The sequence below is a fragment of the Castanea sativa genome, chromosome 9, assembly GCF_040712315.1.
Source record: "Castanea sativa cultivar Marrone di Chiusa Pesio chromosome 9, ASM4071231v1".
Classification (NCBI taxonomy): Eukaryota; Viridiplantae; Streptophyta; class Magnoliopsida; order Fagales; family Fagaceae; genus Castanea; species Castanea sativa.
The window spans coordinates 33,181,849-33,205,186 of record NC_134021.1 but is presented as its reverse complement, the minus strand read 5'-3'; the positions used below and the strand labels follow the sequence as shown (position 1 = coordinate 33,205,186).

The window sequence follows — 23,338 nt, the reverse complement described above, 5'->3', positions numbered from 1 at the left end:
TCTAATTTTATGTAAGTTGGCAAACCAAGAACAAAAACCTATCTAGTTTAAGTGTTAGATGTTGTTCATGATGATTCAAGTCAAGATTCAAGAACAATCAAGCTGCAGAAAAAAGAATTCAGAATCTGCAAGGCTCAACTGATTAAAGATCATATTTTGTAGAATTTTATTAAGGTCCAAAGCCCGCGAAATTGTTTAGGGTTTGTGTCCAACACTACCTAGTATAAAAGGCAAACCCTAAATACATTTCGATAATTCTTGGAAGTCTTGTGAGTTACTCCTGTGAGATTTGTGAGGTTGTTATAGCTTTCTAACTCAACAAGCCTCTATGGGAAAGAAGATCCATATACAAGAACTGGTGGAGATAAGTTGCCGCACACAAGATCATACATAGCTGATAATTTAAAGTCTTGAGTGCGATCTCAAAGTTAGAAACGTGGGTGTTTGTATTTAGCAAATTTAGATAGAAGAGTCTGTGGATTCGGAGCTGCATGTGGTCACTTGAGTAAGTACTACAAGAGGTAGCTTTAGATTAGGAAAAAATCTATTGTAAAACTTCCATTCTATCATAGTGAATTTGTTGTCTTGAGGATAATTTAAGTTAAATCCTCCCCTGGTTTTTCACCTTAAAACTGTTGGTTTCATTGATTTTTCTGGGTCATCATATCACTATCTTCTTTACTTTTCCGCATTTAGTGATATTATTGTATGTGTTTAACCTAGATTTGAATAATAAACCTAAGTAACAACTTGGTTAATTAATTAGGTTAAACAATCTAAGTATACATGGGTCTAAACGAATTAACAGAAATAGAACGTAACATAGTGATGCTTAAATCCTCTTTGTTGAGAATGTTGATGGTGGGTATAAGTAGCAATTGTTCAAATTGAATGAGATTTAGATTGTAAAATTCATTAAGGAATCTATTGCACATATATTATACCCAATGTCCATGACCTCAGCTTATAATTGAAGGGCTGTGAGAGCTATTTTGTGCCATAGTGTAACTACGTTTTGAATTGTGATGATTATATATATGCTGCTGGCTATGAGAGCCTAGCTTAAGTCTGCATTTTAAATTTTCATAGTAAGTTCTATTGCCTTCGCCATCGTTAACATTATTCGTATGCTTACCCCCCTTTTTTAAGCAAAACCTACTACCTTATTTTTATGTCTATCTCTAAGAACTTCAAATCTATATGTTGATGAATATATGGCAACAGAAAGGATCATTAAATTAAACTAATTCATCACACGCGCAAAGCACATGCAATGAGTTTTTTTTTTTTTTGAGAAATAATATGTCCACAACATTTTCACAACAAATCCTAAGTGGCAGGTTGTTACTGGTTGTTATTGTTGGGGCAAAAAGATAATCTTAGTGTTAGGTTCAATTTTGAACCAATAACAACTAATCACCTATGATTTGTTTTGAAAATGTTGTAAAAATGTTGTGGACGTAGCACCTCTTTTTTTTTTTAGTGGTCTTATTTTGTAGAAAAAAACTGTGTTTTTTTATTTTATATATATATAATTTTTATTTTGAAAATATAATTTATAAGTGGATAAAGTAATTTGAAAATTAATAGGAAAATGATCCTATTTTTTAGGCAATATTTTAGTGGAAGTGAGAGTTGCATTTTTACCAGATTGTCCTTTAGTTTTATCTCTATTTAAACATAAGGGTATAGGAGCATTTTTGAACTGAAAAAATGAGGAATCCAAACATGGGAAGCCCCTTAAATAATAGTATAAAATATACATTATGATAGAATAACAAAGGGAAAAAAATAGTGATATATTGATTTTAGGGTTTATAAATTGATGTGTCAACAATCACTAAAATATCGAAATAAATCTATTTCTTTAAATGCGTACTCCTCCCTCTCACATGAAGGGAGGGAGTACGCATTTATAGTACTCCGAGAGTACCTAATAATTACCCCTTCACCATGTATAGCAGGCTAATATTGTAACTAAATTAGTTATATTCAAATGGGAAAGGAGGATTCCATGTGGCGGCAAAGATCTAGATTGAATTGGTTTCAAATGGGAGATAGGAATACTTCCTTTTTCCATGCTAAAGCTTCAACCAGACAAAGGAAGAATCTCATAGAAGGACTGTTGGATGTAGAGGACGTATGGCAAACAGATGAAAAAAGGGTTGAGGAAATAGCACTGGAGTATTATGAGGCTTTGTTTACTTCAAGCAACCTGTCTGACTTCACAGAATTGATCCAAGCAGTTCAGCCAAAAGTGAGTGTAGCCATGAACCACGTGTTGGTAGGTGATTTTACTACAGATGAGTGTAGACGTGCTCTAAAGCAAATATATCCCTTAAAGGCCCCGGGTCTTGATGGCATGCCTCCACTTTTCTTCCAACACTTTTGGCTTACATGTGGAGAAGTAGTCACAAAGATGGTATTAGACTTTCTTAACCTGCATATTGTTCCTCCCAATTTCAATGATACTCATATTGTGCTTATTCCTAAAATACAAGAGCCTAAAAAAAATTACTGATTTTAAACCTATTAGCCTATGCAATGTAGTTTACAAAATTGCATCAAAAGCTATAGCAAATAGGTTGAAAAAGATATTACCTTCCATTATTAGTGACAGGCAAAGTGTCTTTGTGCATGGTAGACCCATAACTGACAATGTTTTGTTGGATTTTGAGACTATGCACCATATTAGTATGAAGAAAGGAGGGAAAGTTGGTGAGATGGCTCTGAAACTTGATATGAGTAAAGCGTACGATAGGGTGGAGTGGAGGCGTTTGGATAAAATTATGGACAGATTGGGGTTTGACTCAAAATGGAGAAGCTTAATCATGCTTTGTGTCTCATCTGTCACATATTCCATAAAAATAAATGGAAAGCCCACAGGTCATATTACACCCTCAAGGGGAAACCACCAAGGAGACCCTTTATCACCTTACCTTTTTTTGTTGTGTGCAAAGGAACTTTCTACTCTTATTCAACAGGCGGTGGGAAGGGGTCAACTAGATGGTATTGCAGTTTGTCGTGGAGGGCCAAAGCTTTCCCATTTTTTCTTTGTTGATAATAGCTTGATTTTCTGCAAGGCAGCTATTGCTAAATATGAGTCTTTGCGGAGAATTTTACAAGTTTATGAGCAAGCTTCAAGTCAACAGTTGAATAGAGCAAAAGCATCTTTGTTCTTCAGTTCCAACACATCAAGGGACGTGCAAGAGGAGATTAAGAGTAGGTTTGGGGCACAGGTGATAAAGCAGCATGAGAAGTACCTTGGACTACCATCTCTTGTGGGAAGGGGAAAGAAGAATACTTTTAATGATATAAAGGAGAAAATGGGCAAGAAATTGGCAGGATGGAAAGAGAAAATGCTATCCAAAGCAGGGAAGGAAATATTATTAAAAGTTGTTGCCCAATCCATTCCTACGTACACTATGAGCTGTTTTAAGCTCCCTGACTCTCTTTTGCGAAGAATTAACGAATATGGTTCAGAATTTATGGTAGGGGCAGAAGAAAGAAGAATGAAAGATAGCATGGCTTAATTGGAAGAAGATGTGTGCACCAAAATCTAATGGAGGCTTGGGTTTTAAACAGCTCAAGCAATTCAACTTGGCTCTGTTAGCAAAACAAGGGTGGCGGCTTCAAACTGGACAAAATTCCTTGGTGTTTCGAGTGCTCAAGGCCAAGTACTTTCCCCGGTGTGATTTCAAAAACGCAACGCTTGGAAATAACTTATCTTATACTTGGCGTAGCCTTCTGTCTACTCAAAATATTGTCAAGGAGGGTCTACGGTGGAGGGTGGGAAATGGTGAGCATATACGGGTGTGGGGAGATAAATGGTTACCCACAGCATCCACGCACAGAGTGATGTCTCCTAGACTATTCTTGGATGCTGATATGAGAGTCAGTGAACTCATTAATCCGAACAATGCATGCTAGAAGCCTGAGATCCTCGATGCCCTGTTTTTGCCTTTCGAAGTTGATATTATAAAAAGTATCCCAATAAGTTCCAAATTACCTGTGGACAAGCAAATATAGGCTGAATCGTCAAATGGTATTTTTACTATAAAAAGCGCGTACACAGTAGCATTGCGAATGGCCCGGAAAGCTAATATGGGTGGTTCTTCAGATGGAAGTTTACAACGCCGGTTCTGGAATATGATATGGAGTCTTCCCCTTCCCCATAAAGTGAGACACTTCACTTGGCGAGCATGTAGGGATATGCTGCCAACAAAGTTAAATCTTGCAAAGAGAAGAGTGTTTCAGGATGCTTACTGTGATGAGTGTAGAAAGGAGGTTGAATCTATCCAACATGTCCTTTGGACATGCCCAAAAGCAAGAGGTGTGTGGGAGTGCTCAAAGTTGGTAATTTTAGAACGGTCTACATGCTGCCAAAATTTCCACGACTTGATGTGGTTGATACTGATGGAGGATCAGGTGGAGTTGGACAAGGTATTGCAGTTCGTGACAATAGCTTGGGCACTATGGCACAACAAAAACGAGGTCAAACTGGGCGGTGCAAGGAAATTAGGAAAGACTATTATGAACTAGGCAACCCAGTACATTGAAGAATACAATGCAGCAATGGAGGATATTGAAGTCCAGGTCCTACAGAGTGACGAGAGGCAGGGTTGGCGTCCACCTTCATCGAATAGTTTTAAAGTGAACGTAGATGGTGCGGTTTTTTCAAATCAAAAAGCTACTGGGGTGGGTGTGACTATTCGAGATGACAGGGTAAGATTGGAAGCTGCAATGTCCAAGAAACTCCATGCACCACTTGGTGCGCTCAAGGCTGAAGCAAAGGCGTTTAAGGCAGGAATAATTTTTGCAAGAGACGTGGGAGTTCAAGATATTATAATAGAAGGTGACTCGATGATTATTTTCAGAGCTTTATGTGAACTGTCCCCTCCACCCCAGTCTGTAGCATCCATTATAGAGGGTATTCTAGACATCGTACGGGAGTTTAGAAGTGTCCAGTTTTCTCACACTAGGAGACAAGGAAATATTCCTGCACACATTTTAGCAAAGCATGCCTCTAGCATTGCTAACTTCACGGTTTGGATTGAACAAAATCCTTGCTTCATTGAGCAAGCTTTGATCCATGATGTAATTTCTTTGCCAAGTCATGAATAAAGTTTTTCTGTAGTTTCCCATCAAAAAAAAAATAGTTATATTCACTTCATAAATTTCTCACTTAAATTTCAATGTATTTATTAGCTTGACATAAAGGGCTTACAAGTACACATTTTACCATTTTTATTACAAGAACTCGTGACTTGACAATTTAAACTTAAGAAAAATTTCTTTTCTTTTTCTTTTAGATAATTTGATAATTACAATTTAAGATATTTTTTATTTTTTATTCACCTGTTATTTTCATGTAAATTTTGATTAAGGACTTCACATTATTAAAAGAAAGAGCCTCCTACTGTGAAAACGCAGATGCTCAGTAGCAATGAGGAGGAACCCATCCAGTGCCAAAACTCCAACCTTGAGATCCAAACATTTTGGTACAATGTAGCTTAGATTTGAACTTGTTCAAGCTAGATCTGGACCGATCCACCCCAAAAGGGTTTTTGAGGGTCACCCAATTTACATTGGGTTTTTGAGGGCAGCATGATTGTCACCAACACGGAAGACAGCCCTACAAGGTCAACTTGGGATCTACATAGGGGACAACAAAAAAAACCCATAAGAAAGGTAGAAAAACCTTCACATATGGGGTGGAAAGAGGCTAATGTCTAGCAAATAGATGCTGACATGCATCGAGGGTTTTTTTATTTATATATTTTTCAATTTAATAGTTACAATGGGAGAATGAGGGATTTAATTTTAGATGTTTTGAAAGCATTATTATGTATCAACCAGTTGAGTTACAAAACTCTTAACATGCAGAGAGAGAGAGAGAGAGAGAGAGAGAGAGAGAGAGGGAGAAGAAGAGGGAGGGGTCCAAAAATTATATGATCCCATATGAATATATAATTATTTAGAATGAAATATAGTGTGAGTGGCTTTCTGCTGGATTATATTAGATCAAATTATAAAGCTTCCTACTTGGGATGGCCAGCCATAAAGGTGAGAGACAATAATCTGTAGTTTACAACCGCCAACTTGTGAAGAAAGCAAAGTTAAGAATAAATGTCCTTGCCCGAGGAAGTCATCATCATCCCCACACCACACCAGTCACCACCCCCCATATATATAATTAACTATTTTAAGTTTTAACCAATAACTAAGCCATGCCCTTTGAGACCAATTTGCTCCATCATGCCACATGTGTCATTCTTATCTCATTTCAATCTTTAACCATTCTAACATTGATACACAATGACGTGGCTAATATTAAAGTTAATAACGAACTAATATCATAATGTATGAAATTTAATGGCATTGATTGAGTGAGTAGGAGATTACTACTTACTAAATTATGATTTTTTATTTTTTTTGCTAAATACTAAATTATGATGATAGCAAAACATTGCATGTTAAAATAGAAGAGTCTCTGTCTTCCAACAGGAAAAGTAGTTAAAGTCGGACGATGACATAATATATTCAAAAAATATATAGAAATAGTAAAGTGAAAACATTCCTTTCTCAATCTCTTTCTCATTCCAACTTCTTTTCGTGCCGTCCCTATATTTATCTCTCAAATATCATTACATATATGCACGCATACACCTCTCCATACCAAATTCTTTGTTGTCGTAATTCATCAAAAAAATATATGTGTATTCTTTGTTGTTGTAAAGTCATTGAGAAGAAGAAAAAAAAGTAAAGGAAAAGGAGAAAAGATCAAAGATCAAAAAAAGCAGAGGATTCCCATTATCTTTGCTTTCCTAAATCTCCAAGCTGCTCACTCTTTTCCTCTTTTACTTTTACAGATTCAAACCTCTAACTAACGCGTCACTTTCTCTGAATTTCTGGTTCTCTCAGGTATTGAATCTGATCTTCATCTAACTCCTCTGAATTTTTCATTTACTTTAACAATTTCAGGTGGGATTATGCTTTAAATTCTTTCCCAAGTTTTTTTTTTTTTGGGGGGGCCTGGTTTTCATGATCTAATGAATGCCCATTTGTTTGTTTATGGTATAGTTTGTGCAGAAACAGATTGTAAATGAAAAGAACATCAGAGAGAGAAATGGGATCAAAATTGGAAATTTCAGTTCAAATGAGGAAAATTGTGATCACATCAATCAAAACATGTTATAGATCAGTTTGTAATCATCCATTCCTTGTGGGTTTGCTTTGTTTCTTGTTATTTCTGTATAGATCTTTTCCTTTTATATTTTCCATTTTGGTCTCTGCATCCCCTGTTTTGTTCTGCACTGCTGTTCTCCTTGGAACCCTTTTGAGTTTTGGGCAACCCCACATTCCTGAAATTGAAAAAGATGAATACTCTAGCCATGCCCATGATAATATTTCATCTCTTAAGGCTGGGGTTTCTGGGGATACCAGTGTTGTTGTTGATAATAAAAATGAGAGCTTTGTTGTAGAGAGATACGCAGGAAAGGGGGGGGATATAGTAGAGGAGGAGGCTATTGAGGGTGCTTGTTCTGTGGAAGATAAAGTTGGTAAAGCTGAATTTGATGATGGTTTTGTTGATTATGTGCCATTGCTTGATGAAAATGGTTCGTTGGGAATTCAGTCAGAGAAGCGAGTAATCGAGGAAGTTGATAGAGAGTTTCATGGTTTGGAGTTGGAAAAGAAGAGGGAAATATATGAGAAGTCCGAGGTTGAAGGTTTGTTAAGCGAGGGGGAAGCTCTTGAGAATCAGTATTTTGTGGTTCCAAATGTGGGTGACGAGATTCTTGAATTGGGAGGTGATGAGACTCAGGAAGAGTTAGTTGATGCTCATAAGCGAGGTCATTTGGACTTATCTCGTAATGATGGTGATGGTGATGGTGATGGTGATGGCAATGGTGATGGATCTTCGGATTCAGGGTCTGATCTAGCGGAGAGTTCATCACCAGATGCTTCAATGGCTGATTTCATGCCAATGCTTGATGAGCTCCACCCACTTTTGGATTTGGAAGCTCCACAACCCATTCATACGTCCCATGATGAGTCAGATGTTGCTTCGGAGAGGTCTCATAAGAATAATAATGGCAGTGTTGAGTCAGAGGAAGAATTGGAAAATCATGGAGAAGTAGAAGATGGTGTTGATGAAAACGAAGATGAGGAGGAAGAAGAAGCACAGGGAGGCAAAGAGGATGAGAGTAAATCTGCAATCAAGTGGACAGAGGATGATGAAAAGAATCTCATGGATCTGGGGACTTCAGAGCTCGAGAGGAACCAACGCTTGGAGAATCTCATTTCAAGGAGGAGAGCACGGAAAAATATGAGATTGGTAGCTGAGAAGAATTTAATAGACTTAGATGGTGCTGATCTTCCCTTCAATGTTCCACATATTTCGACAGTAAGAAGCAATCCTTTTGATCTCCCTTATGATTCCTATACCCCACCTGGTTCTGCACCATCAAGATTGGTGCCAAGACGAAATCCTTTTGATCTTCCTTATGACCCAAATGAAGAAAAACCTGATCTCAAGGGAGACAGTTTTCAACATGAGTTTATGACATCTCACCAGAAAGATACTCTGTTCTTCCGTAGACATGAAAGTTTCAGTTTGGGGCCATCAGTCTTAGGGAGTCACAGGCAAGAGAGGCATGATATTAAGTTCAGACCCTATTTTGTACCGGAACATTTTGCTTCAGAGGGAACAAGCTATCCCTTATTCGAGAGACAGTCAAGTGAAATCAGTGAATCAAAGTTGAGTTCCATTCCTGATACTGAATCTGTGATTTCTGCTGCTGATCAAGATGACAAGAAGATTAATGAAAAAGACTTTGGCCAAGAAACAGAACTCATATACAGCATTGACCATGTTTCTGATCATGTTGAACGTGGAAGTCAATCCTCTGAAGATGTTGATTCTCTGGAGATTGAACCAGTTGAGCAGAGAGACCGCAATGAGGTTGAGATTATATTAGGACAAGTGGAAAATCATTCTGAAATGGATCCCAGCTCAGTTGAAACAGGAGGGGCAGCTACTCCTCTGGAACTCAATATTGGTGAAACTCATTTCAAAACAGAACCAGTTGGAGAGGCATACAGCAGCAGATCAAGTCTGTCATCATTGTCAGAAATAGATGAGAAAATACCTGATGTGATAAGAGAAGCATCAACAAATTTTGAGCCTAGAAGCGATGATATTGAAGAATCTGGCAGTTCAATGCAACCTTCTCTGGAGGTGCCAGATTTCCGCTTTATGAGTGGGGAGGTAGATGAAAATCAACATGAGCCCGTTTATGATTCAAGCCCCTCTGCAGGTGAAAAAAATAAAAAGATCCTCTCTTTTTCATCCATTTCTTCTGATTTGCAACTCGAGATATCTGAAATGGGTTCACCTCCAGCATGCATTGAAACAACTGTTCCTATTGCAGATAAGGGACCTGAATTGCACGGTGCAAGCATAGTGAATGATGTTCCTAATCATGAAGAAATGCATGCAGCTTCCTCTCAAGCACATCCATTGGATGAAAAGGAACCAAGGTTGAGTGAATTACAAGAGTTTGCTAAGGATGATGTTTTGCAGGTTGAGTCTTCAGGAGTTAACGTAGGTGATCAAAATGGATCTGTGGTGCCTCAATCTGTGGTTAAGCTTGTTTCTGTTGATTCGAGTTCATCTTCACCTGATATTGGATCAGTAGAGGAGGAGGGTATGGCGTATGAGAAAGAAAGTTTTCCTCATGAACAGGATCAAGTAAGCTCCTTGAGTGTTGATTCCGAGATTCCTGTTGGGTTCCATCAAGATGTGCATGAGAGCTACTTGGCTTCTGAAAATTTAATTTCATCTAGAATAGAAACTGAACCTGCTGAGCGACATGCAATAGGTAAGGAAGAGACTCTGAAGCTTGAGCAGGATCAAATTTACTCATCAAGTTCATTAGATTATGAATCTGTAGGGGAAGGTTCTATGCATAAAGATGTAGTCTTTCAGCCTGAACAGGACCAAGTTCAGTCATCAAGTTTTGATGATGCAGAGATCCACATTGGGGGACAGAGAGATGGGGGTGAGAAGTTGGATTCAGTGATTTCTCCTTCCCAACATATTCCTTTCAATTATTTATCTTCCTCTGTCTCAGAGGAACAGCCTTCTTTGGCAACTGAGCAAGTTACAGTTTCACGGACTCTTTCCAATCATTCTACTTCAGAAACTGAGTGCATGAAGGACCATCCATCTAATGAGGAGGAAATTATTCAATTCGAACAGGACAAAGTCCAGTCCTTAAGTCCTGTTTCAGATATTGATGCTGGTCCCCACCATGATTTAAATGTGAAGGTGATTTCTTTGGGTTACAGTGGTCAGTATGTACCTTCTGGAGAGAATCCTCAATGTGAGTTGGAGAAACATTTACCTTATTCAGATAAATCTATGGTTGAGGCTTTTGTTGATCGTGATGAGCACAGGGTAAGTCATCCAAATAATATGCTTCTTGTTATTTTGCTTCAATTCTTTTTTCCTTATATTTCTTGTGATGCTTCGTTTCGAATGATTGATCTTTTTTATTAAAATTTTAAATCTTCACTTCAGTAATGGGTTGAAAATTTGAAATATTTATTATTATGTTTATTAATTTGCCATTATTAAGTGTGTTTTACTTTGTAACTTGCTGTAGTATGGAATAGTTAGATTTGGTACCTGACTTGTTCAAGTCATTTAGACACACCCAACCTGACAAAAATAAAATGACTTCCTATCTATTAAGGCCTTGGTGCCTTTTTTTTTTTAAGTTGTTTCCTACTTATTTGATGGTTCTGCAGAAGGGTATATTTGTACCAGATAAACTACCATAAGGGACACGGCAAGTGGAAAAGAAAGGTGCTCCTTTTTAAAATCAGAAGCAGGAATGTTTAATTCATTTATTGGACATATGGGTGCACAATGCTTATATCTATGCCAAACTTTTGTGTCTGATTAATGTACCCTTACAGGAGAGATTCTTGTTATACCTGATGCCAACTTGGAACATTTTTTTCCCCTTTTAAAATTTCTCTCGTGCATAATTCTGATGATCTATCTGCATTTCTTGCATTGTAATACTTGCATGTTTGTTTGAACTATACATGTGTGATACATGGCACTTTGATTGTCTCAATTTTATTTGCCCTCTTTGGTTGTGTTTAGCATTGGCTTAAAAAGTCAACTTTTTTTACTATTCAGCTTATTTTTTGTACTATTCATGGGTCCTATGCACTTTTTGGTACTATTCACGGGTCTCATTGTACTATTTCAGTTACTTTTTAGCTTTATTTACAGTATCTTCAGCAAAAAAATTTCAGTTTAAGCTAAATAAGTTGTTCCCGAATGGACTCTTTATCTTATATTCGTCAGAAAACCAAGTTGGTTTGATCAATTGATCTTCAATGGTATGGTCATCGCTAGAGCACAATTATTCAGAGCAGTTGATATATGAAACCAACTGTGGCTGCTTTGACATTTTGCAGGAGTCATCTAGCATCCTGGCAAAATCTACTGAGGTTGTGAGAATCATAGACAATGGAGATGTGACAGAAGTCCATGATACTGAGGATAAATCTCTGCCAGATATGTCTTCCTTGGTTTCTGATTCCACCCAAATGCATATCCCAGCTGAGAGTCCTGATTCTAATTCACACACTGGTGGAGTGGATTTGAAAGCTGATATCCTTGAGGGAATTGTAAATGAGGACCAGATTAAGGTCTCAGAAGACTTCAGCTATTTGACAGAAGCTTATGGTTCTCACGTTTCCAAGCACAATATCAACGAAGAGGCTGATGAAATAAAAGAGATTGATGAAGGATTGTTGTCAGAATTGGACACAGTTGGAGACTTTAGTGTCAAAGAAGTTGTTGGTGAATCCCTCCATTCTAAGCTGATACCAGAGGAAACTAACGTTGGGAGCACGGACTTTGATTTGTTGCCCAAAGATTCAAAATCAACTTTGCCTGAGCTGGACCTCCCTGCTCTTGAAGCAAGATCACTTGTAGATATTGACTTGGCTTTTAAGCAACTTCGTGAAGGAGTAGATGTTGAGGAAGTCATCCTTCCCAGCATGATTGATGATTGGCTAGTTGTGGAAGAATCCAATGATCATGTGGAAACAAATTCGAACTTGAAAGTTGTTGATACAAGATCTCTGGAAGATATTGATATTGCTCTCAAGCAAGTCTCAGATGTTAATCTTCGTGAGCTGCCAGAAGTGTCAAATTCAAAGGATCAATCAGCATCAGTAGAAACATATGAAGTGGATTCTGCCAAGGAGACTAAATTAAGTGATACAGGATTTGGTGTTGAAGAAACTAGTGCAGTTGCTGCTGATGATGATCATGTGGAAACAAATTCAAACTTGAAAGTTGTTGATGCAAAATCCCTGGAAGATATTCATATTGTGCTCAAGCAAGTCTCTGAAATTAATCTTCGTGAGCTGCCCGAATTCTCAGACTCAAAGGATCAATCAGCATCTGTAGAAACATTCGAAGTGGGTTCTGCCAAGGAGATTGAATCAAGCGATGTAGGACCTGGTGTTGAAGAAATTAGTGCAGTTGCTGCTGATAAACTAGAACTTGGATCTGATGAAACATCTGAGAATTCCAGTTCGAACATACACAATACATTGAATACAAAAAAATGAGGCAAAATATCATAGATCAAGATCAAGTTCCGATTCCAGCTCTAGCTCGAGCAATTCTGATTGAAAATGAGGATTTAAGAAGAGAAAGACAAGGAAAGAGTTTTGTGGTTTTCCTCGTGGTTTCCTTTTGTGATAATGGACTTTTGATTGTGTAGCTTGGTACCATCCTGGTTTGGTTAGTCGTAGTTGCGTTCTCTGTTTTTATATTTTGTTGATGCATTGCTTTCTTCAAGAATGAGTTTTGGCTTGAGTTCTTGAAGTGTGAAGTCCTACCTTTTGAGATTGAGTAGTTTGAGGCTTATTGGGAGAGAGATTGTTTTGAGAAATTGTATACTGTAAATTATTTTTTGGATGTAAAATTAATGATGTGATGGTTTTTAGATATATATAGATTCTGCTGTGATTTGTTTTTATTTTTTTTCCCCCCATTTCCCCTTTCCATATTCCCCAGCTTTGATCAGCACTAAGTCCTAATTACCTTAAACCCTGGTGAATGATTTGATTTTATTTGGGGTTTGTGTTTCATTTTTCTTTATTGTTTTGTGTTAAAAGAGAATGATGTGTTTTTGTAGTTGAAAGTGGGCTTTGCTATTTTTTCTTTTGTCAAATTGAGAACAGCAGGTTATGGTTTGTGAATTGTGATTTTGAATCGGAGAAATTACATTTTTTCATCCTGAACTTCCACATCGTATGCAATTTCCCCCAAACTATCAATTTTCATGATGGCCATCCCAATTTGAAATAATTATATTAATGTGCCCCCTGCCATCTAAAGTGGGCATTAAATGAGACCAAATTTGGTATAATTATTTTGTAGGTGATTTGAATCCCAATGTTGATTCGACACAACTTACCTGTGATAGTAATAGCACCAACAAAATTATCCTCAATGGTTGCAATGAATATTCATAATTTTTTGTGTAATATTACTTATAATTTAGACAATAAGCAGTATATTGATACAACGCTCTCAAATTAGGGTGTCAATCGAATAAATTGATAGTTTGGGGTATTGTAAATGTGGTAGAAGACTAAAAGAATAGGGTGAAAAAATATAAATTACCTTGTTGAATTTTAAGTTACATTGAGGAACACTACGGATAAATGGAATGATTGTCAATGCGGAGGAAGGAGTTGGACTAAATTTAAGTGATAAAGGGAATATGAAATGGTAGAATCTAAGGCTTGTCATTAATGGTTACAAACTTACGAGGTTCATTAATATTTCAATGGGTCAACAATGGTTACAATGTTCTTATTTTAGTTTCTTTTTATAATAATTTCAATAGTTGAGGGTGGGTGATTTGAACTTTAAATGGCTCTATTAAAAACATCAGGAAGAACCAACCAATTGAGTTATAAGGTTTTTGACAATGTGAAACATAGATGTTTTGTTGGAAGCATCAGCAAATACCAGTTGAGTTACATGAATCTTTAACTCTATTTGATCATTCTTTCAACAATATTTAGAAGTGTAATTTAAAAAAAAAAAATCATTGGTAAATCCAAATTCAACCAAGCTTGCCAAAAATCTATTCAACTCTACTTACAAAAAAGATACATAGAACATTGTGCAAATGGAATGTCAATGACTACTTATTTTATCCATTTTTTTTAATATTGTTTTCAGTGGAGATTCATATCATGAAATTATTCATTGGACACATCAATACAATTTGGCTAATTATTTTACAATTTAAATAACAATAATTTCAATTTTGGGAAAATTACAAATACCACACATAGTATGCATACTTTTGAATTGAAACTGATGGTACTAAAATTCACTCTTATTGTCGAATTTGTTTTTATGAAAAGGATGGCGTCTTCGCTTGGCTGGGGAGATGGAAAGTGAAAGGATAGAAAATGGTAAAAAAATTAAAAAATAAAATAAAAAAGTTTAGTTTTCCCTCACGTGTGTTTAGTTGGAGAGATGGAAAACTCTTTTGTTTGGTTAAGGAGAAAACTTGGAGAAGAAAAAATAGAATTTGTATAAACTTACTCTCATGCCCTTATTAGATTTAAAAAAAAAAAAAAAAAAACTACACATTATATGTTTATTAAAAATTTGTATATAGATGGACACTTCATTGAAAAAATAATAGATGAGCACAAGAACTCAAAAAAAAAAAAAAAAGTGAAGGAAAAAATGATGAACGCCAAAAATAAAAACTAAACTGAACGATAAGAAGAAACAAAGCCAAAAAAAAAAAATGTATGAGAAATAAGGGGAGAAAAAGACAAAAACCAAAACACTTTGAAATTTGGAGAAGACATTTTTGTGTAAAATGACCAATCCTTTTTCGTTCCCACTTGCTCTCCATTTTGGAGGGATCAATTTTTGGTTGGATAGGAGAGAAAATACTTGCCCCACCAAAAACCTCTTACTTTTCTCTCCTTATCAAACAACCTCAAAACCTATTCTCTCTCATTTCTTTTCTGTCTTTCCTATTTCACCTCCAACCAAACATAGCCTTAGCGTCAAATTCCTTAAATAATGAATCACAATAGTTTTACTAGAGTTTATGATTATTACACTCAATAGTGCACATCTTGAACCATGCTTTTAAATGAAAATGATTAGACTTATTTAAATAATGAATCACAATAGTTTTACTAGAGTTTATGATTATTACACTCAACAGTGCACATCTTAATCCATGCTTTTAAATGAAAATGATTAGACTTGTTGGGATAAAAAAGGGTTATATCTCTATAAACTCTATTGGGGGGCTGTATTAATGTGATGTTTACCCCCATCTTTCTTGGATCCTCAGGAAACTTAAAATGATGGTTGATTACCATTTGTCATTATGTTAAATTATTAATTAAAATGTACATTGTTCGCAAATGGAGGCGAACGTTTCTGGATCCCTCCCCGTCGTTTTGACATAATTAATTGAAATCATGTAAGACAATTTAAGTATCTATAACAGTCTTAATAAATTGTTTCACAAAAAAAAAAAAAAAATTCATAATAAATTCATAAATTGATGCACTAGTTATTCTTAAGGTACAAAACGATAAAATTACCTGATCATTTTATAGTTGTTTTTTTGGTGTAAATTACCATAAAACTTCAGCATTATAAACAAGGATGAGGTTCCATCAACTTTAATGGGATGCTGTCATATCATAGTTACTCGATTTAACAAATAATTCTTGAAAAGAGTAAGAAATAGAAAGCCAGTAAGAAATAGAAAGCATGCATATGGCTTTCCTTTCTTCTTCTTCTTGGGCATTGTTAGCAGCGCTCATGGCTTTAATAAATGCATAAAAACAAACAATGATGATAAAGCCCACATGGTTTCCCACATCCCGAAGTTAATGTAAAAGTATAACTGATATATAAAACTTCTCTTTTTGATAAGTAAAATTTGCAAAAGGTGCCTGAAGTGAGAAATATAAAACTTTTCAGGATGCATAAGAGAAGCCTCATCACTCATCAGTTCATTACAAGGATGACCAAGATCCTCCACATATTAACTTGCCAAAGGAGAAGGAAAAGGGGGAGGGGGGGACCAATAAATTAAATAATTCCATCACCTATACTTTTGCAATGGCCCCCCCCCCCCCAAAATAATAATAATAATAATAATAATAATAATAATAATAATAATAAGAGTGCATGAGCAAGGTGGAGGGGATTCTGGCTGACTTGAATCAGATTTGGTATTTGCAAATCGAAGACATGGATGGCATTATAAATTAGAAATTCATTAGAAAACTATTTAGGTACAGATAGGGTATGGATGGCATTGCCAATTAAGAAAGAAAAAAAAAAGAGATTGGGGGGGGGGGGGGGGGGGGGGGGGGGGAGAGAGAGAGAGAGAGAGAGAGAGAGAGAGGACAAAATGGAATTTACTGCCTTTGCTTCTTATGTGCTGGCATTGATGAAGTCCCAACCTGCCAAAGACATTTGTCCACAAGACAAGCTCAGACTTACTGCTTTTGACTTTAAAATGCGTATGAAACAGAACAATTAAGCAGACCTTGATGCATGTGCCTTAAATAATCCATTTTTCAATAACTAAATCAAAGAATTTCCCTTAGTCTTACTATCAGCTATCTATCATCATAATAGAAGTTTAATCAATGATGTCGCTTCAATACTAAATTAATTTCCACAATAACCTTGAGAAAAATCAGTACAATAGAAATACGAAAAACAAAGTTTGAATTAATCAAGTGTTGCACCCACATAAGATATATGCAAAGCATGCAAGTACTTCACATGCATTGTTTACCGTCAACATCAGACCACTAAAAATATATGTTGCAAGACATCAAGACTTGATTAGAAGGCTCCCAGGCTGGAAACAAAAACCACTTACCAACCTCGAAGCCAATACCAATATTTCCTTAATAAAGTAAAATGTTCTGCTCAGAGTAAAGTCTCACCAAAAAGAGGATTTAAACATCAACAGTTTTACATATTATATATCCAACTGTCACCGCCCCTCAAATTAGCATGGCTGAACTTTAATCCAACTATGTTGTTTTCAGTTGAAACCCCTTGAAAACTCATAATCAAATAATCTAATGAATATCTCAACAGTAAAATCAAGGAGTCGGTTCCAAGAGTCATTAGTATTGAAAAGACATGACCATGTGAATTGGTATTGTGTTATTTACTTATTGGGAACATTTTTCTTTGGAGATAAAAGGAAGAGATAGACAGTTTCTCATATTTCCATAGTTAGATTCTTAGTTCTAGTTAATCGCACCCTTCTAGAAATTTTAATAGCTTTAGGGTTGAGGCAGGGGGACCTATTCCCTCCCCAATTGTTCAATGTGGTTATGGAGATCCGTAGCCAGTTTCTTTCTAGTTTCCAAGTGAAGGGCAGTACTAGAGGCGTATTGACAATGTCTCACCTCTTTCTTACAGATAAGACCATCTTGTTGAGGAGTGGCGGCATTATTGTGCTATAATGTGGGATCTCTACCTATGACCTCTCTCAATTTGCTCTTGGGCTCTCCTTCAAGGCTACTTGAGTATGGATCACAGCTATAGAAAGGATGGAAACAATATAAGTTGGATGGAAGAAACTTCACTTGTATAATAATGGTGACAGGCTTACGCTTCTTTAGAGTACTTAGTTGTCAAACCCACCTGTTTTCCATCTCTATTCATCATTTCCTACTCATGTGACTAATATGATCAAGAAGCTCCACAATAATTTTTATGGGGTGAATCCAATGAAGAATTTAAGTTTTATTTGTTGGATTGGAATACAGTTTGGTCTTCTATGAAATACGAGGGGTTGGGGATGAGGAAATCCTGCTCTTTTTAATCAAGCTATGTTGGGTTTGTTGCATTAGAATATTGAGAGGCACATGATAATTGGAATTATAACTTATAAGGAAGTGCAGAGGCCTCATGGGTGTTGTCTCTGAAGAAGTATCATAGCTAGTTAGGATAGACTAGCTTGTTTTTGTTTCATTTGGGGTAGGAGATGCAAGAAGGATCCAATTTGGCATGATGTCTGGTGTGGGGAACAAACTTAAAGGAAGTGCTCCTAGGTTTTTGTTCAATTGCTGAGAGGTCTGAGAATAAGGAGATGCTTCCTTGTTCTCTTATTAGGAATCCCATGGGGTCAATGGGCTTCATGTGTGGATCCCACCCCTAGTTTATTCATGCTTTTCATGATTGAGAGTTGCACCTTGTTGATACTTTTATAAACGTGTTGTATTCTAAGTACTATGTTGGCTAATGAAGCTGCTTGTATGAAATGGAAGCTTAAACCATAACGAAAAATTCAGTGTTCACTCTTACTACGAAGCATTAAAATTTATTATAAAGTGCAGTTTCCAGGGACGAGTATTTGGTGTAACAAAGTTTCAAAAAAATTGTGTGGAAAGTCAACGTCCGTCTTAGCTGTAGATAATATTAGATGGAATTTCATTATTGTCAAGGCGTTGCTTATGTATATGTAGTGATGAATTTGTTGATCATCTATTGCTACATTGCTTTTAGCAAAAGAGTTATGGTTCCTTGTTTCTTCTATCTTTGGAGTTCAATGGGTGATGCTGAACAAGGTAGCTGACAGTTTATTTTAGCTAGAAAGGTTTTTTCGTTGACATAAGTATAATTTTTTTCTGGAATGTAGCTCTTCTATACCTCATGTGGATCATATGGAAAGAACACACACACACAAACATATTAAAAAAATATATATTAATTTTATATTAATATAAAACTTATCAAAAAAAAAAATTTTTATATTAATATAAAAATAATAATAATAATTTTATATTAAGAAGACTATTTGTTAAGATTAAACCTCACACAATCTGCTTACAATTGGTAAATTGTGATTGGTGAGGCTTCTTGTCCTTCTTTTACTAATTTTCTAGATCATATTTATATTGGATTGAAATTCTTGAGGGGAATGCATATTCATCATGTAATTGAGGTTTTTTTTTTCATTTTTAATAATTAATTGCTTATTTAAAATAAAAAATATAAATAAAATAAAAAACTATTTGAACTCAAATAGTGAGTCAAAAGAATGAGATCTTAGATTTCCTTGACATTATTATTATTATTATTGAGGGGGGTGTTCAACACCTCAAACATACTAGAGATCCCTAAAAAAGAAAAACTTAATTACGCTAATTTCTACGTATTGATAATTAGATTTTATGGGCTAAACTACATTTTTTGTCCAAGAAGTTGTTCTTAATTCCAAAGTGTTTCATATAGTTACAATTTCAGAAATCCAGTCCTTTCGTGTGTCAATGTGATCCAATTATGAATTTAATTCTATGATAAAGAAAATGCTTACCATGCTTGAGAGTTGTTCACTAATGTAGGTCATTGATCTCAACATAGCTTCAAGTGTGTCTCTAGTTAGCTGAAACTTCACCTCCATTTCACCTAAAGGAGACTTGCTGAAGTCTTGCAACTGCAAACAATTTGAAAATAAAATTACAAAAAAAAAAAATGGGCCCTTGAATTTAACAACTTGAAAAATATTGTAATGCTTCTCTCAAATGTGACCCAATCCTTTCTTCAATGAATGGGGTCCAACATGTGGAATACTTAACTTAACGAGAACTATTGAGTAAAAGACAAGCTTTTTTGATAATAATAGTTGAAGGTGGAAGGATTTGAACCTTAGATGCCTCCATTGGAAACACCAAGAGATGCCAACCAGTTAAATTACAAGGCTCTTGACTGAGTGAAAGACAAGTTTCGAACTCAAAACCTTTTATTTTGTATTTTGATGCAATGATAATTTACTAGTTACCCTAAAAGCCTTAACTAATTGGAAAATGTGAATTTAATCACTTTATATATGACTTTGAATAATGTGATCTAAGGAGGCTACGTTTAAAGAACCTTTTAATCTAAGTTTTTAATTTACAAGTTATGGTTAGTTTTGAAGAAACTGAGGAGAAGACTTGCAATTTTTTACAACTCCGACCAATTTGGGATTTTTTTTTTTTTTTTGGATAAATAATTAAATTTTATTGAACCAAAAAAATAGTCACCCAAGTATACAAAATGTATACAATTGAGATCTAAAAACAATCAAACACTCAAATTACAAACATCTATCAAATCACAATTCCAAAATAAAGAGTGACTTCCTACAACTGACATCCAATCTATTAAAGTTCCAAAGAAAAGCAGTTTCAAATCTAATAATGTCCTTTCCAAATCCTTAGAGATTTGGTTATTCCTCTCCCGCCAAACACTCCATATCAAACAATGAGAGATAGCCCTCCAAGTAACACCATTACGATAACATCCAAACTTTCCTTGCCAACAAGCCAATAGGTCAACTGCAATCACAGGCATCACCAAATGGATTCCAAACAAGAACCATTGACCACAACTCAATAGCAATAGGGCAATGAAGTAACAAATGGTCTACTGATTTCCCACTACCTTTACACATATAACACCAGTCCAAAATCCAAACAATCCTTTTTTGTAAATTATCAATCGTCAATATATTCCCCAAATCTACAGTCCAGACAAAGAAAGCGACTCTAGACAGGACCTTTGGCTTTCGAAATTTTAAACGCTCTTCCAAGGGAAGGAGTGATCACTAATACAGGTCAACACCCAGTAATATCTAGTAACCTCAAAATCCCTTCTCTTAGTGGGCTACCAACACATCCTATCCTCCCCACCTACCAATTTAGGATATTTTGGCAATGAGTTGAATATAGAACTTTTTAATAATTTTTAAATGTTTTGGATTTATTTTCCCCAATTCCAAGTTAGTCTTCTGTTGGCATTTTATTAGATCTTATTTATATGTGTGTGTGTGCATGCGCTGAATAAAGCATTTTATTAGAAGAAACAAAAGTTGGACAAGGACCAGTGTGTGTGTGTGTTTGTGTGTGCTGAATAAAGCATTTTATTAGAAGAAACAAAAGTTGGACAAGGACCAGTCCATCTCTGATTACACAGCCATACACCAAACTAGGAATATAACAAATGGGAAGGGGGCCTAACCTATTACAAAGAAAGGCCAAAAATATAGGATGTGAAAGGCTACATTTAACTCTCTTTTGACAAAATACATTCCAAAATGAAAAAAGACTCCTATTGCTTTAGCATGTCCTCCAATATTGGACTGACAGCCAAGGAATAGAAGCTTTTGTATACTTTAGTGCATTAATGACAATCAAGCACCAATCTCTAAAACCCTGATAACCTGACAAAGATAGGTGCAAATAGGCTACCTTTGCCTCCCCACCCACTCCAGGCTGTCTACTTTCCCCACCGACTACTTGCCTACCTCAAACGCACCTCCTTGTGGCAAGTACAGGCCTCTCTACACACACACACCCACACACTACAAATATAGGACATATAGGATCTTCCTTACATGAATAGGATAAATTCATATATTTTTCAAGTAATCCTATAATATATGATGATAGAGAAAAGTTTAGATTTCTTAAATAGTAGCACAAGCTTCAATGAGAGGCATGTTTTTTCATTGCTTTAACAAACTTCCACATTTGAGTGAAAATAAACACTTCAATCAGTTGAAGCGAAATTAGAACTTTGATAGTATAATTTTGCTAATACCAAACGAAAAACTAAGGCATGATGGAATTCAAATTCAAGGGGTTCACCCAGCATAATCTCACTTGGCTTTTAGATCAAAGAAAGAATGCTGCTTTTGATCTGCATACCTTAAGGCTGATGACAGCTATTCTATTAGCTGGTGCTGAGCTGCAATTCTGCATTGTCCAAGTCATTGACTTGAGGCGGGGTAGAGTTCCCTAGAAATCAATAAACAGTTATAAAAAGGAATGAGCCAAACCAACATTAACATTTTAATAGAATTATAATTTTCACTCAACTCCCTATGTATGCTGATTGCTTTGTGAGTACGAATTTTTTCATTGCAGCCCTTAAAAGTACAAGTCAAGTCATGCATGATTACCGCAACAACACTTTTACATTATTTTGGAAATTTGTAATCTACAAGACTACGCCAATATGTCCAAGTTTTACAAGAATAACTTCGATGAAAAAGTTCTTCCCCATCTCTCATTATGATATCAATCTTTTCTAGACTGATTTTGACCACAAGCGCACATATACTCAAGCTCTAATACATATTCTTCTATGACATCAACAAGAAAACCACATACAAGAATTGTATGTCAAACAAAACAACCTGAAAAATTCAATCAAAATACAGACCAGGTTGTCCGGAAGAGTGGCAGAGGCATTCGTGTCAACAACAAGCGGTGCCAAAGCCCCAAGATCATCCCGATTGAGTCGAGCAATGGAATCATCTTGCCGAGGCCATAGTGAAGTAACAGTAGAAGAAATCTCTGAAGATGGCAAACAAGCGAAAGGAGGAGGAGGAACACTTGTTCTCACTTGATAAGAAACACTGTTATTCCTAGGCAACGGATCCTAGGAATTGCAAAACACAAAAGAGAACATAAATTTTAAGTACACTTTTCTCTTGGCTCTTTAAAAAAAGGAAAAGGAAATTGTAAAAGAAAGAACCTGTTGAGTGGATAAATCCTGTTTCCACTGATTCTGAAACTTGTGGAAAGACAAGAGAAGAGTGGATTGGAGATCAATAGGAAGATCAGGTGGGAAGAGCTTCAGAAGTTCGTCGCCAGTGACGTTGTCATGAGCACATTTTCTGATAAGAGAACGAAGACACGCCAAGAGTGGATCGAGTTCGGGGAGAGAAGGAAGATTGAGGAGAGAGTGAAGGTGGGACTTTTCGGGAGGGCGGAGACCGGTTCGTCTGCTCTTCCAAAGAGTGGAGAGTAAGTGATGAAGTGCTTCCTCTGATTTTATCCCACTTAGCTTGTGCAACTGTTGGTATAGTGTTGTGTCTTCCACCATTTCTTCTGCTTCTGCCTTCTGCTTCGGCCTTTTTTCTTCCTTCAAGGGTTTTGTAGCATTATTATTATTATGAAATCAAATTAGGGGTGTCACTGTTAGTGACAGTGTCAGACACTGTTTATTTAATGTTTATGCTTTGCTACTACTAAAGTCGATTTTCTTGGCCCAATCTGAGTTCAGAAAAGGCTCGCCCTTCCCCAAGTGCCCCAATACCATGTTTAGCCCCATTATATATGTTTCTTTTTAATATCTTTCTCTTTTTGAGAGAAATAAAAATAAATGTATCTGTTTGGTTTTTTTTTTAAGGGTCCGGTTAATGTATGCTAT

At 36.1% G+C, this 23,338-nt stretch overlaps 3 protein-coding genes across 4 annotated transcripts; 2 read left to right on the top strand and 1 right to left on the bottom strand.

The window, feature by feature from the left end:
• The first annotated feature begins 4,575 nt into the window (after window positions 1–4,575).
• LOC142609068 (uncharacterized) lies at window positions 4,576–5,124 on the top strand. Its single transcript, XM_075780704.1, has one exon. It carries the CDS (start codon window positions 4,576–4,578, stop codon window positions 5,122–5,124), a length of 549 nt encoding a protein of 182 aa, XP_075636819.1.
• A 1,463-nt stretch (window positions 5,125–6,587) lies between these two features.
• LOC142610086 (uncharacterized) lies at window positions 6,588–13,079 on the top strand. Of its 2 annotated transcripts, XM_075781799.1 has the most exons (4): window positions 6,588–6,924; window positions 7,084–9,320; window positions 9,435–10,462; window positions 11,500–13,079. In XM_075781799.1, the coding sequence occupies exons 2-4, from the start codon at window positions 7,106–7,108 to the stop codon at window positions 12,664–12,666; spliced, it is 4,410 nt and encodes a 1,469-aa protein (XP_075637914.1). In that variant the 5' UTR covers window positions 6,588–6,924; window positions 7,084–7,105; the 3' UTR covers window positions 12,667–13,079. The 2 variants fall into 2 exon arrangements, with proteins under 2 accessions (XP_075637914.1, XP_075637912.1); XM_075781797.1 differs by having other exon boundaries at window positions 7,084–10,462.
• Window positions 13,080–16,341: 3,262 nt separating this feature from the next.
• On the bottom strand, window positions 16,342–23,109 carry LOC142609956 (uncharacterized). The gene is made up of 5 exons (XM_075781683.1): window positions 22,661–23,109; window positions 22,346–22,564; window positions 21,829–21,918; window positions 19,455–19,574; window positions 16,342–16,572 (listed from the first exon to the last, which is right to left on the bottom strand). The coding sequence occupies exons 1-5, from the start codon at window positions 23,009–23,011 to the stop codon at window positions 16,528–16,530; spliced, it is 825 nt and encodes a 274-aa protein (XP_075637798.1). The 5' UTR covers window positions 23,012–23,109; the 3' UTR covers window positions 16,342–16,527.
• Window positions 23,110–23,338: the final 229 nt, after the last annotated feature.

Coding starts and splice junctions, on each gene's coding strand:
- LOC142609068 (XM_075780704.1), top strand. CDS start 4,576: ATGGAGGATATTGAAGTCCAGGTCCTACAGAGTGACGAGAGGCAGGGT.
- LOC142609956 (XM_075781683.1), bottom strand. CDS start 23,011: ATGGTGGAAGACACAACACTATACCAACAGTTGCACAAGCTAAGTGGG. Junction 21,919..22,345: donor CCACTCTTCCGGACAACCTG/GTCTGTATTTTG, acceptor ATTGATTTCTAG/GGAACTCTACCCCGCCTCAA. Junction 19,575..21,828: donor TAGCTGTCATCAGCCTTAAG/GTATGCAGATCA, acceptor AATTGTTTGCAG/TTGCAAGACTTCAGCAAGTC.
- LOC142610086 (XM_075781797.1), top strand. CDS start 7,106: ATGAAAAGAACATCAGAGAGAGAAATGGGATCAAAATTGGAAATTTCA. Junction 10,463..11,499: donor TTGATCGTGATGAGCACAGG/GTAAGTCATCCA, acceptor GACATTTTGCAG/GAGTCATCTAGCATCCTGGC.